The sequence below is a fragment of the Prionailurus bengalensis genome, chromosome D1 (assembly GCF_016509475.1).
Source record: "Prionailurus bengalensis isolate Pbe53 chromosome D1, Fcat_Pben_1.1_paternal_pri, whole genome shotgun sequence".
Taxonomy (NCBI): domain Eukaryota; kingdom Metazoa; phylum Chordata; class Mammalia; order Carnivora; family Felidae; genus Prionailurus; species Prionailurus bengalensis.
Window position 1 is genome coordinate 81927560 of NC_057346.1, and position 14153 is coordinate 81941712.

At 37.0% G+C, this 14153-nt stretch overlaps 2 protein-coding genes across 3 annotated transcripts in view; one reads left to right on the forward strand and one right to left on the reverse strand.

The window, feature by feature from the left end:
* The window catches only part of ANO3 (anoctamin 3), a 296517-nt gene extending 288678 nt beyond the window's left edge, over positions 1-7839 (forward strand). For both annotated transcript variants that reach the window (XM_043580834.1, XM_043580833.1), the window contains exon 27: positions 548-7839. In XM_043580834.1, coding sequence (XP_043436769.1) covers positions 548-730 — 183 coding nt within the window. In that variant the 3' untranslated portion in view covers positions 731-7839. The remainder of the gene's footprint in view (positions 1-547) is intronic.
* A 3892-nt stretch (positions 7840-11731) lies between these two features.
* The window catches only part of SLC5A12 (solute carrier family 5 member 12), a 47994-nt gene continuing 45572 nt past the window's right edge, over positions 11732-14153 (reverse strand). Inside the window, exon 15 of the mRNA XM_043580837.1 lies at positions 11732-12260. Within this exon, the coding sequence (XP_043436772.1) occupies positions 12108-12260 (153 nt within the window). The 3' untranslated portion in view covers positions 11732-12107. The remainder of the gene's footprint in view (positions 12261-14153) is intronic.

Consider the following 14153-nt stretch of genomic DNA (forward strand, 5'->3'; position numbering starts at 1 on the left):
TATAAGGATTTTATAGATGTGAACTTAAGATTCATTCAGTGTTTATAAAGTGATTTTTAACATGTGGCACCTAAAAGAGGAAAGAATTCTCTTTTCTCCTAATACTTATGTGATGGAAGGCAACCGTATAGTTGTTCCAATATATTTCTTTAAAATTTTTTAGGTTTATTTATTTTGAGAGAGAGAGAGAGAGAGAGAGAGAGAGTGTGTGTGTATGTGTGTGTACCAGCACAAGTAGGGGAGGGGAAGAGAGAAGGAGAGATAGAATCTCAAGCAGGTTCTGCCCTATCAGTGCAGAGCCTGATGCGGGGCTGGAACTCACAAACTGTGAGATCATGACCTGAGCCGAAATCAAGAGTTGGATGCTTAACCGACTGTAGCACCCAGGCACCCACCAATATAATTTCTGAAAATATTAATATTCTAGATAGTACACTCTGAGTTCTGATGCTTGATTATAAGGCAAATGCAACATTGTTCACAATCTGTTCTATAATTGGCATTCCAGAATCATTGAAAAGTGTACTTTCTCCTCTTAAATTTACAGCACCTTGTTTTTGGGATCAAGTCATTCATCGCATACCTGATTCCAGATGTACCAAAGAACCTGTATGACCGAATACGACGGGAGAAGTACTTGGTCCAAGAGATGATGTATGAGGCTGAACTAGAACATTTGCAACAACAACGGAGAAAAAGTGGTCATCCTGTTCACCATGAATGGCCTTAGTTAATACCAAGGGGCAGTACCAATGGTGGGAATGATAGCAACCTTAAATTCTAGGGGGGGGATCCAGGAGGAAAGCATACCTGGCAAACCATATATATGATATGTTACTTGGAAATGCATCACAGCCATCTCTGAGATTTGGAATATCCAGGCTTCTAGGGAAGAAAAAAAAAAATGACTCATGACATCTAAATGGTTAGATTGACATTGCAGGAAGCCGGGATCTAATTCTCAGAACCAGCCTCAGGGAGTTGTGTGTTTGGAGACCTCTACCTTCCATCAGCTGCAGTGTGATAGGAAGGGTGGTGGTGAGGTTTCTAGCAACAGTTTTCCATGTAAACGTTCATAAGCCAGGCATGCTTACAGTATCACCTGCTCTTCAGTCACATACTAATCTGACTTTGGAAACTTAGGTGAGTTGAGATACTTACAAGAAATGACTTACATCAGTTATTGCCTTTGCTGCCAGAATTCCATGTCCCTTCAGCTTACAAGTTTGGGGAATTTTTTTTTCTGAGTTTATGGATCTGTGCTACAAGGAATTTATGCTGCTTTACATTGACTATGCAGTCGAAGAGTTGCACACCTTTAGTAGTCAAACCAAAAATCCAAGATTCTAAAAAGAATATCATTCACTGAAATATACTCTATTGCATTGGCTACATTCAAATGTGTTGTATCACTGACAGAACAAGTTTCACTGCCTTTTTTTTTAAATTAAATTTCAGTAGAGCCACATACTTATAAAATATGGGTGTTTATTCTCATATCATTTAGAATACCACTCATCCATATTTTACCGTGGAGGGCTGTTTTATAGTATGTTTAATTTTTTCCTCCCTAGTTTATTATAACAACTCTCACAGAATAACAGAATAACTTGAAATGCTGTAAATATGTTAGTTTTCCTTGTATTTTTGCACCTTGGCAATATGTAATGCAAGTTACATTTTGTGCAGCTCTGAGATCAGTTACATGGTATGCCATCGTGACTTATTTATTCAGGAAATCAGAAGCCAAATGCTTTGCAACACGTTAAGCTTTTCTAACAATGTGCACTTTTGTTCATGAGCTAATGAAAACAATGCATGAATATAAATTTATATTATTTGTAAATACACACACATGTATTTTTTGTTTTATTTCCTTTTCATCAGTAAAGGGAGCTTTCTGTTACTGTTTCTTTGATAGATTGATTTGGTTGATTTTTGAAAACTCTCTAAAACCAAGATCAAATCAACAATAACAGACATGGTTTTGCATTGTTGTGGAGTTGCTATTTCGGTGTCAACTCTGTGAGTGTTATTGTTCACAGACAGATGCAATGGGAATGATGAAACCTCAAGTAACAAAAGTCTGGTGGAGGCGTAAGCTCTGGGAGCAGGTGGGGAAGAAAGAGGAGAGTTGAAGTAAGGGAATCTGTGGGAGAAATCAAGACACCTTTCCTTGTGAAAAAAATCAAAACTGATCTCAGTTTTCCTCCTCTGGGAATGGGTGGCGAATTACATACTCACACATTTATATACATATATATAGTCATATATATGTATTGTGTGATTATTATTTGTCCAATCAGGGTTTTTTTCCAATTAAAAATTTTCCAATTTTTTCCCCATAAAATTTTCCAGTTTTTTCCGATTGCTTTCCAGATAAAGCATGGTTATTTCCAAAATGTATAAAGACCAGATTAAAGACAATGGAAATAAAGCTGCTTTGTATATATGCTAGAGTATCTCTAGTAAGAAAATTATAAAGTTTCTCTTACTGGAAAACTATTTGCTATCATTCTAACCCTGAAAATGTTTTTTTTGTTTTTTGGGTTTTTTTTTTTACTTTTTCTTCTTTTATTCCAGGAAAAAGCAGGAACTATTCCAGATTATAGTTGTTCGTTGGTTAGTTCTTGTCAAAAATGAACACTTCCCCACTTGCCCTCTGATTCTGGGCAAAAGGAAAGACCCCAGACTCTAAACTTCCCTCCCAAGCCCTTGTTGCCAAGGACTCTTACATTCAGATTCCTCGGAGGTTCTGTTTCTGCCACCTGCTAGTCATAACAACTAGTTCCACTAACTGAACAAAGGAGTTTTCAACTCCTCCATGTTTGTAGTATCTGCAGCATTTCCTTTTATTTTGTTAGTTGAACGTATGCCATGCCTGAGGATAAATGTTCTGTACGCTTATTGAAGACATAAATGAACCTGACATTTATGTCTTTCCCAAATTAGGGACACAAGACAAAAATATTTGTCTTACTGTAGAGCAAAGAATAGTGATAGTCATGCCCTTGAGAATTCTTTCTGCTCTTTCTGAGTCATTTTTATACTACCACCATCAGTGTTTAAAATCGTATTGATTGCCTAGAGAGAAAGAAAATGAAAAGAGAAAGGCATTTTCAATAAAAAATTATAATACATTGATTTAGGCATTGCTGCCTTTGGTAATTTTCAAGACAAATAGAAAATGAGAGAATCACCGAAAAAGTTACCTGAAATTCTCCTTTTGTGAAACAATGCAGTAGAACCTAGCTATGCTTTTATGGTTGTTGACAGCAAAATATTGACAGCCCCTCACAGTATGTGAGTTTTAAGTCACTCTGCTTTCGTCGAGAGATATGTTTTATATCATGGTTTTCATAGGAATACAAATTATTTCACAAAGATTTATATAGCACACACTATTCTCAGGAATTCTGTATTACATGAATGCTGCTTATCTATTTTCATATTCTAAATCGTTGTCTTTTCAAGCAAATGACTAACATATATGTGCATGCAGTCTGCCTTGACAAGTTGTTCAAAGCTGAAGCACTTTCCCAGTCCAGTGTGTGAAAAATTTATCGAGACTATAGCTGAAATAGTTTGCAGTTGTCTGAGTCTGTGCACGCACTTTTCGATAAAATGCTGCTGAGTGACTGCATGATGAAATACAACTTCTGAACGCTGCACTTTCTTCCAGAATGGCTGTTAGCACAATCTGTTTTAGAACGGAATGGAAAGGAACCTCTTTCACTCAATAAATTGTGTGATACGGTATTTTTCCTATAATTTGCATGTTAAATTTAATTCTGCTTGTTTTTTCACTATAAGTTGGAGTGTGTTTGGGGAGAAGGGATTGCTCATTCTTTAGCTCTAAAGGCAATAGTTTCCCATTCTTGCAAGCCCTTGTTACACTCTTAAAAAGTTTTGGCTATTTGTTCTCTGATAAGCTCATTGTCATCATCAAGGCATTTGCACATGAAAAGTACAGATGGAATACCGTACTGATTCTAATAATGTTTTGTTCTAGAAACAGAGGGGAGAGGAAGGTTGATTTGTTCTTATGAAAGCAGTAAATGTTTTTCACACAGAAGCATTTTCTTTTTTTCACACTTGGGCTGACTCCACCAATCATCATCAAAATCTCCTTAGGATAGGAATTTTAGCACAGATAAAGTTCATGCCAAGAAAGGAGGACATACAGGGACAGTGTAGCCAACTGCCAACAATAGGCTACCAAATTGCCCATGTTCTCTCAACTTGATGCTCAAAATTGAAAATTTAGGTTGCCTGAAGAGTTGTGTAACTAATATGGTTGAGCTGATAAGTTTGTCAATTGGAGGCAGGTAAACATAGGCCCAGGGTATGGTGTGTGTGCTTGTGTGTGTGTTTGTGTGTGTGGGGGGAGGGGGGGGGTTCACATATGCATACTTACTCTCTGAGATATGCCCAGCTCAGTCCTACTATGGTTATAAGGTATTTCCACTACATTTTCCCCCAAGTCACTATATTATAACAGGTTTTAGGAATAATTGTAGATTTCATCCAGAGAATAAGTCATCATCTTATTCTTTCTGGTATTTTCAGTCACTTAGGAGAGAACGTTTTAGGAATGGCCTAAAAAACCCAGCTTTTGATAGAAATGTGTGAATTTCTCTACAGGCATTGCTATTCAAATTGAAATGTGCCAAGAGTTGTCTAACTGGAAGACTGATTTAGCTTTAGCTAGAATCATTGGTCAGACTAGGTTCCTACTACCTAAGATGTATGCATTTGCAATGGTGATATCTTCAATGGAACTTGCCATCTGGATTCATCTGAAAAACTACATCCACAACCACACTTGATGGTTTTCTTTCTAGAAAACACAAGTATTATAGCCACTATGTTCTAGCAACATCCACATTAAGGCATCTTTTTTTCAGGAAAGGAAAATGAAAGCAGATACATTGATAAAAAAGAGACTCATATTTAGGATAAAATCCAATTTCTTGTATAATCAAAATCTACTCTCAGGGAGAAGCAGCTTATCCATCGAATCTCACTGTTTTATATGATGATCCCACTTTGTGCCCCAGCAGGATTCTCCCTAAATAAAACTGGTTCTACATCCAGCTGGCTCCAAGTGAGTCTTGAGTAAACTGCGTGGATGCTGTGTTACATCTTTCTTTAAGAAGGAAGGGGGCAACATTTCCAGACATATGCCTATATTGACTTCCTCAGAATATTTATTTCCATCTTAATTCTCTCTGTGTGTGGAAAAAGCAGTTTCTCTGCTTTCCGTTTTTCAGAAGGGAAAACTTCCTAAATTATTAGTTGAAAAACAAAATTTAATGATACCTATTAAATAGTCCCCACAAAATATAACTGTTATATATATGGATGGCTAACCCCATGTGGTAGTCACACTGCCTCAAATGCTTTATAATTATTTTGTCGGTGTCCATGCCACTCAACATTACCAGGTGAATATAGTCAGCCTAATTTATTTTTTAAATGATTATTTTTTAAAATAATCTCTATGCCTTACATGAGGCTTGAACTCACAACCCTGAGATCAAGAGCCACGCCCTCCACTGACTCAGTCAGCCAGGTGCCCCCACATCAGGCTAAATCTAATCTTTCTAACAAATAGTATGAGCCAGACTTTCCCCACTTTTCATTAAGTGAGAATAGGGGGATTGAGTGGCCAGAAAAATCTGATGGCAAAGATAATTGTGGAAGCAATGTTTGGGGTATGGTTGAGGGGATGTAGAGACTTTCCTACCTAAGCAAAAGTGCCTGCTTTGCAGGTCTTATTTCAGCTTTTTCTGTGCACATACCCTGACTTCTTTCTGACTGAAAAACAACCACAGTTTCATCCATTCTGTAAAATTCAGAAGAAATGAAGTTTTTTCCCATTATTTTTTTTCTTTATCTATTTTAAGATTACAAGGCTAAATATGGTAAGCTTAGATTTCAGTGACAAGTCTAGCCAACGAATAAAAGTCTCAGTTTTCAAAGCTGAAGATTAAAAATGCACTTAAAAATATATGCAATTTTATCTTTCTAAGATGTGTGGCTATTGGCATCAATATTGTGTTTTTCATCTAGGAAGCAGCTAGTGGAGGCCTTTAATTGAAGAGGAAGTTTGGGGAGGAGACAGTGGTTTCTCCAACCATTTTTATTCTTACGTGGATTAATTACGAAGGATCATTAAAGACTCCTTCTAAACTCTCGTAAGAAGTTGTAATGCCAATTTAAGGAAGATTTGCTCCTTTGAAATAGATTGACTCCATTTTTCAGGTTACCATTCTTGAAAGGTACATAAACCTTTATTATGTAGATTCCAAATCAATGACATTGGCTCTACAAATTCTGCTGTCTTACGCTGTTACAAATAAGCAATTTGTGGATTGCTCATGTATTTTCTTACATGGCAGTTACATTAGGGCATTGAATCAATATACTACATGAAATTATTTTTTAGCTTTTAAATATGTCAAAGCAGATTCTGTAATGAGGAACTGGATGTTCAGAACATCTGTATATACACAATTGCTTTAACATTTTTTAAAAACAGATGAATGGTTGTTTCTGGGAATTCCTAAGGACAAAAAAGCCAAGGTCCATAAAAGACATCACCATTATATATTGCTTTTCTTAATTTGTAGTAACCTATTATATTAAGTCATAAAATCCTTCTCATGGTTACTTCTGAAACAGTGTGTGTGTTTGTGTGTGTGTGTGTGTGTGTCCCCAAGCCTTTGGGCAGCCCAAATATTATAGATATTATCCAAAATATGTAAAAGTAGTCATGTTAATATAGTATGTCAAGTCTTATTTTGATGTATGATTACTTGGTGACTTGGTAGACCTGCCTTAATCTATTAGGTTTATATAAAAGATTTTCGAGTGGATAACTATTTGCATCCCACTCCTAACCCTGTAGAAAATATTCACATTGATCATTTAAATACACTTCAATCTGAACTTACTTTTAAAAACAAATAATTAAAATAGTTATGTATCTTATATATCTATACTCATTCTACAGACATTTTACTTAAAATTGAGTAGTTGTATAAATACAGCACTAAATTTAGAAGTATTTCATAGCTGTATGAAAAAAGACACACAAAATTTGAAAATAGAAAAAAATAATTTTAAATTTCCCACTAATATACAGAAATATTAACAACTAACATTTCCATGATAGAGTAAGATTATTTTTCTAATTTGTCATGAGAGTATAATGAGAGAGGCACCAATATCTTCTCACACCCCAAGTAAGGGCCATGTTCTGATTAAATAGCCAAATATTTGTATATTTAACTCTTTCTTCTGAAGATAGCCGATATTTCAAACACCAGGAGTGCAATAATAGAAAAGGGGGCTTATGAGTGCTTGTTACTCACATAGGCATTTGCAAATCTAGATTGGTATGGTCAGGAGATTGGAATGGAAATAACAGCATTAACTCTTTCCAAGAATTACAAATAAAAATAACCCATTAGATGATTATCAATTATGAATTATACTTGATTAAAATTTTGTTTCCTTTTAATATCATTGGTAATATCAATTAAATTTTAGTTGTTTGGAAATAGACTATACTTCAAGGTTATTAATGTTGGATAAAAGAGGTAACTTTACAGTAAACCCAGCTACCTTACAATACTGAGATTGAGCACATGAAATTTCTGAATATACAAATGTATACATAGAGAGCTAAAATGTCTGTAGCATTTTAAAACAACTTATTTCTAAGAACAATTTAAAAGGAGATTGCTCTACTTTTTTTTCTATTTACTGATCTGATCTTTGTAATAATGTTTAAGATTGTAATACCATAAAGATTTGAAATATTGTTTGCAAGTCCCCTGGTGTGTGGTTTATTTCTTTTTCTCTTTAGAATGAAATGCTAGAACCCTATAAAATCACAAAGGAATGAAATTTATGTTCATGGAATATTATTTGAATTAAACAACGGAAAAGCCCTCGCCTCTTCTGCCGTTGTTGGAAGAATCACAGTTATAAACTGTGCACTGAGTCATACACGTGGCTTGAGATGCCGTTTACTTATAAGTGTTACATTGGTAATACTTAACAAATCATATATATGAATATTGCATTTTCAGTAATAAACTTATCTATCTTTATAAAGGTGGGTTTTTTTTTCAAGAATTTAGGACCCTTAGAAATCATACTGTATTTAAAATTGCCATTCAAAGGCTACTGTTTGGAAATTAATGGCATGACTTTTAGTTTATAGTTTATGGTTACCTTGTTCTTTCTAATTCTTAAACCGCTTCAGTAATTCACATACTAAGCCAGTATCTTGAAAATTCTAAAGAGAAACAGTGAACCAATTTAACTTAAAATGAATACTGTAATATCATTTTCTTTATATACTGCAGACTAACAAGTATTGAATGTTTTATGGGGGCCAGTCACCATGCTAGTTCATATGACTTACCTCTATAAATCTTCACAACAACCCTATTACGTAGGGACAATTTTTGCTCCTTTTAATTTGTAAGAAACTAAACTCTAAAAAGTCTTGGCCAAGATTGCTGAGACAATTTATGTCAAAACTTACATCTAAACCTAAGCTAAGTCCAATCTGTCACTTTCATCAATAAGCTGTACTTCTTGGGGCACCTGCTTGGCTGAGACGGTTAAGCATCCACTTCTTGATTTCGGCTCAGGTCATGATCTCAGGGTTTATTTGTAGGATGGAGCCATGCATCCGGCTCTGTGCTGATAGTACAGATCCTGCTTGGAATTCTCGGTCTCCCTCTCTCTCTCTGCCCCTCCCCTGCTCACTCTCTCTCTCTCTCTCACACAAAATAAATAAAGATTAAAAAAAAAAAAAAGCTGTACTTCTTGCTCCAAATGGCACCAAAGAGAATATCAGTGACCAAAATGAATTCATCAGAATGAATGGAAGAGAACACTGAAGTCATTCCATTTCATTTTTACTAATATTTGTGATTGGGTTTAAAAGAAAGAGACCAGCATTAAGTCTGGCACATTTTTGGCCATCTTAGAACTCATCATTCATAGCTCCATTTACTGAGAATATCCCTAGTCATTCTGTGGCAAAAATGGCCACAAGTTCAGCGCATTTCCATGGCCCGGATATAACTTGGCACTGAACAGACCTTATACCACACCAGCAACCTTGACACAAGTCTGAGCTGATATTCCTAGGGAGGAGTAAGAGTAGGAGAGGTGCAAGAAAGTAGTCAAGTCTATTGGCTGCACTTCCTTCACAGTTTCTTTCTGTTTAGCCACACAACAAATGTGGTTCCCGGACACTGTGGAAGATGGTTTTTCTCTTGAACTCCCATCTGGTCTCTACCTGAAGCCTTAGATTTTTCCATATTTGTTCAAATAGGAAGAATTAGGAGGGATCCTTATATTGACCTCTCCAAGCTCTCAGAATGTTGTCATAATGAAAGACGACAGAGCCATTTTTATAATGATGATGATGATGATGATGATATCTTCCATTTGTAAGTCATTTTATGCCTTGATAACACTCCAGGTAAGAGAATTAGTGACTAAGAAAAGAAAAAGTGTCCCAAAAAACCTTCTGGGAAAAATGCTGACCAATGATATCTGTGGGATAATTTGTGAGTAAAATTTGTGAGTAAAATAAAGAACTATTTAGTACAGTTTGTTTTTGTACAATTTCAAGTGAAAGTCCAAAATCTTGAAATGTATTATTTGATATATATCTATATAATACACACACACACACACACACACACACATATGCCCCAGCAGCCTCTCACCCAGTGCCTTGAGTGTCTGGTGTGTCTGGAGAAGCAGCTCCATGCCTTACTGGTTCTTAGCAGCAGAGACCACACCTGCGTGCAGGCACCTATGCACTTCCTGGGGAGGGGGGCAGCTGTCAGCTCAAAATGTCTGCTTTGGCAGACTTCTATGTGCTCTCTGATGCCTGAGTGTCTGCTGATCAGACACGCCTCGGGGACTATGGTTCATGCTCTTGCCTGGAAAGAACACCACTCTGTGTTCTTTCTCCAGCGTTAGAATCTCTGACGGGGATGTGGTGAGAAGGCAGGATGCAGGGATAGTAACGGATTTATCTTTTCCTTAAAGTAAATAAGGGGTAATTTATCAGTAAAGCATTCCTCTGGGGGAGAAAAAGCCACATATCCAATGGCTGCTGTTTATGAAATTCTCATCCTCAGAGTGGTTGTTTCCATTCCCAATCATAAGATATTAACTAAACCAATGAGGTTTGGCCAAATTTTCAACGTTCACCCAATATATTTTTGAGTCTCTAATTCATAGGAATGTCCTAACTACTAAATCATTTAGAAAACAATTGCGCCTTTCAATCTACAAATCCTTAGATCAATACCTTCATTACCTTGCTGGACTAGAAAAAGTGTTTCTAGAAATTCTGCTCCTTCTCATTTTCAGATATTTTTCCAAATGTATTTTTTACTTATTCTTTCCTTCCTTTTCCAAATGTATTTTTTCTCATGTCGTTTATAAACCACAACCCAATTCTCTCGTTTTCTCCCTGTATTCTCCTCTTCTATTGAGTGGAGGGAGAGAAGACAAGCATTGGGATGTGGCTTATAAATTCCAATTGTTTTTTAGTTCCTTTGCATATTTTTTACCACTGATTTTTTCTATATTCTCTCCCTAATAACAAATACTGGTTACATAATTTTTCCCCAAATTATGCTTCTTTTAAGGTTTTCTCCTCCTGGGTTACTTTTAAACAACATAGCCTTTGGGACTTATTATCCTTGCCCATTTGGACCATTTCTTTCTATTTTGCTGATATATTATTTCTGGCCACCAAACTAAATATCTGACACCTGCCCTAATGGACCTGACGCTGAGATGTTGGCTCGTTTCCTACTATCTTTCCTCTGGTCTAGCCCCTGGGCCACTGGTTCTTTCTTACTTTTTAAGGATTTCATTTTTTTGCTTCATCCAAAAAGCTTGCACTGCCTCTCCATTTGTTAACTATTGTTCAATTGTTTCCTGTCACTCTAGAACTTAAAAAATAATTTTTGTGAATTCAACTGTATAGATCTTTATTTCTCTCACCTTAGCTTGCTGGAACATGTTGAGCTGGTGTAGAAGAGCTGACTAAGTAGAATATAATACCTGTGGATGAGGTATTTTGCTCCAAAGAAGACCCCATGACTAGTGAAATCTGTGGGCTGCTAAGCTACTTGCAAGATTCTCTTCCAGATGCCATCCTAACAGCCTCCTACATAGGACATGCCTTTTTCCTCTTTACCCAGCCCTGGGAAAGACTCCAGACTTTTGTTGAGCACATTTTTCCCTTGTAAGGTGATAGAAAGAAAGAAATACTACATCAAGAGCCCAAAGGGAGCAGTGTGTTTAGTTATGATTGTGGCACTCACTAGATATACCAGTCCTTCTCCTGTACTGAGCAAAATTATTTATAAGGCTTGGTCAGGACAGCTGTAGTAGCAGGGATGACTGGAAGAAGACTTAAAGGTATGGGGGTGTGGGTTGAGGGGGTTGATGGCATTTAAGTGTTCCAACTGTAACTGCAGTGTGGGGTGATGTGAAATGTGCCTACATACATGTGAGATATGGGGGCTGGGGTAGATGGCATTCTTCCCTTTTATCAGCAGTGATGGAGAAGCATTTAATATGCATACCCCCTTCCACATTCTGCCTGTAAACTCCAAGATACTTGATTCTTAGAGAACCATCAAAACCCAAACCAAACCAAACAAACAAACAAAAAAAAACCCTGAAGTTTAATATGACATAAAGCAAAGGGACTGATTCTTTTCACTGTGGTAAAATCCAGTCCTAATTCAACCCAGAAGGAAGTTTGCCAGTACACTTAAGGTTTGGCTGTTTCTTCTCATGTGAAAGTTGGGGTCTTCCAAAGAATATCCTGGGAGTATGCTGGAAACAGTCATTTTATTTGTAGTTATAAATAAGTATAAATAGATATGAGACATCCCTGTCTTCTAGCAGTGGCAACTACACAAGTCTGCTAACCAATAGGCACATAGTACACGGTCTGTGTGTATCTGTGTGTGTGTGTATGTGTGTGTGTGTGTTGTGTGTGTGTGTGTGTGTGTGTGTGCTACGCTCACATGCATGTGTTAGAAATGAGTAATCTTCTCTAGTGCCATATTGTTGTAGCTTTTGTCCTTGGGATCATGACCTGGAATATTGACCAGGTCTTCTTGCCTGAGTCCATTCTGTAAGACAGATTCAGCCCCTTGTTTCCAGGAACTGCCATTCTCAAGGTTTTCCTGAAGAAAATGGAAAAAAAAAACCACAACACATATTAAAGAGTTAGTCTTAATGTATTCCAAATCACTCTCAGTGAATCTTGCTCAGCACCACCCCCAAATGATATAATATAATCAAATGATACGATATCAAGTCAAATGTTATATAAATAGGAATACATTTCTTAATTCATAACTATGATGATGATTCAATTCATGTAGGTACTATCTCTAATGATAATAAAAAGAGAAAGAACAATTTAGCGAACATTCGCAATATATCTTGTGTTGTGTGATGAAATGTATATTGTATATCTCTCAGTTAGTATAGTAGCCCTGTAAGGTAGTAGCGTTATCTCCTGAGGAGAAACAAACCTATGTCTCAGACAGTGGTGCTGCCCTTCCTTCATGAACAGCAAGGCCTCTTGATCATAGCAGTGGGACCTACATGCAGACTCCCCCAGAGGTTGCCTAATGTCATTCTTTAGGAAAGGAACCCAATAATGACATACTAAGTATTCTCTCCCACTCTCAGCTCAGCCTTGAGAACAGAAGCTGCCTGTATCAACAGGATTTATCATTCATTCCAGAAAATTCTTGCCCAGGAATATAAGTCACAAATCAGTAAATAGCTTGATTATTTCCTTCCAGAACTTCCTCCAAACCCATTTACCAAACAATGAACTGCTTGATCAGCTGCTTTCTCAGCAAAATAGAGTGCCTTCGCATTCTGAATGCCTCTCAAGACGGTGCTCTCCTTTCTTCAGTAATTATTAAACTCAGTTTTACTTCACATCCATATTAATATGGTGTTTTGGGGAAGGAGAACAACTGACCACTTTGGTGATGTGATATAGGTAAAGAGTCTGTCTTCTAGAGTACTGAAAGTATGAAATGTGTGGGCCTGAAAGAAAGTCAATAACCCATAACTAAGAAAAAAATATATACACTCTTACACTTAATGAGGCAGAGATGATTGACATAGATAAGACCATTTGCAAACTTAACAGGAAATTTTACATCTCCCAAGGTCCAGCTGTTGTCAAATGCTGTAATAACTCTGAGGGATTATTACTCTTTTACCAAATGGACCCTAGACAGCTTTGTTTTCATTCCAACTTAGACTCCTGTCAGAATCTTACAGTGGGAACCCAAACCTTACAAAAAACGTGCCCAGCATCCCTCTTGTTAAGGGTAGCATTGCCTGCTTTCCCTGGAGTGACCCCCCACCCACCCCCCGGGCTGCATCAAGTCAATAAGTTAGATTTGGTCTGAACACAGGCTGTTGCTGGTGGCCTTTGGCTGATAGGAGCTTAATGACACTTGGATGGTGTCTCTAGTCTAAACAATTCTCAGTGGGATAAGGGGAGTTGGGCATCTTGCTGCTTCTCTAAGAAGTTCTCCCAGTCAATCTGACTCTATATTTACACTTCATGGAGCTAGAGATGTTTGTGTCCAGATGGCACTGTATGCTCTTCTCCCAGTTTTCAGATATAAACTGAGGTTGAAAGAGGTTAAACAATTTACCCAAGGCAAGTAAGACATGGAACCAGGATTACATCCAGGGCTGACTCTAAAGTCTGTGCTTTTCACCATGATACTAGATTGTGCCCCCTGTTCTATTCCTTTTCTACTGTTCATTTTTATACTTTTCCTAGAATTCACCCTCAGAAGGGGTAAAAGGGCTTTTGGAAACTGACTACTTGCAATGCCAACAATTCACCCCAAAGGTACATTTACCTGTCAACATATTTATATGCTCAAAAGCTAATCAGCTGAGGTTAACTGAAGCTGAAACTAGATTCAGATTGTCATATTCATTGCCTTCCTTTCTCACACCCACCTTTGCAGATGGTTTAATTGGGCAACAAGGGAATCCTTGTGAGCTCATGTGTGTTTTCAGAAGCTCAAACA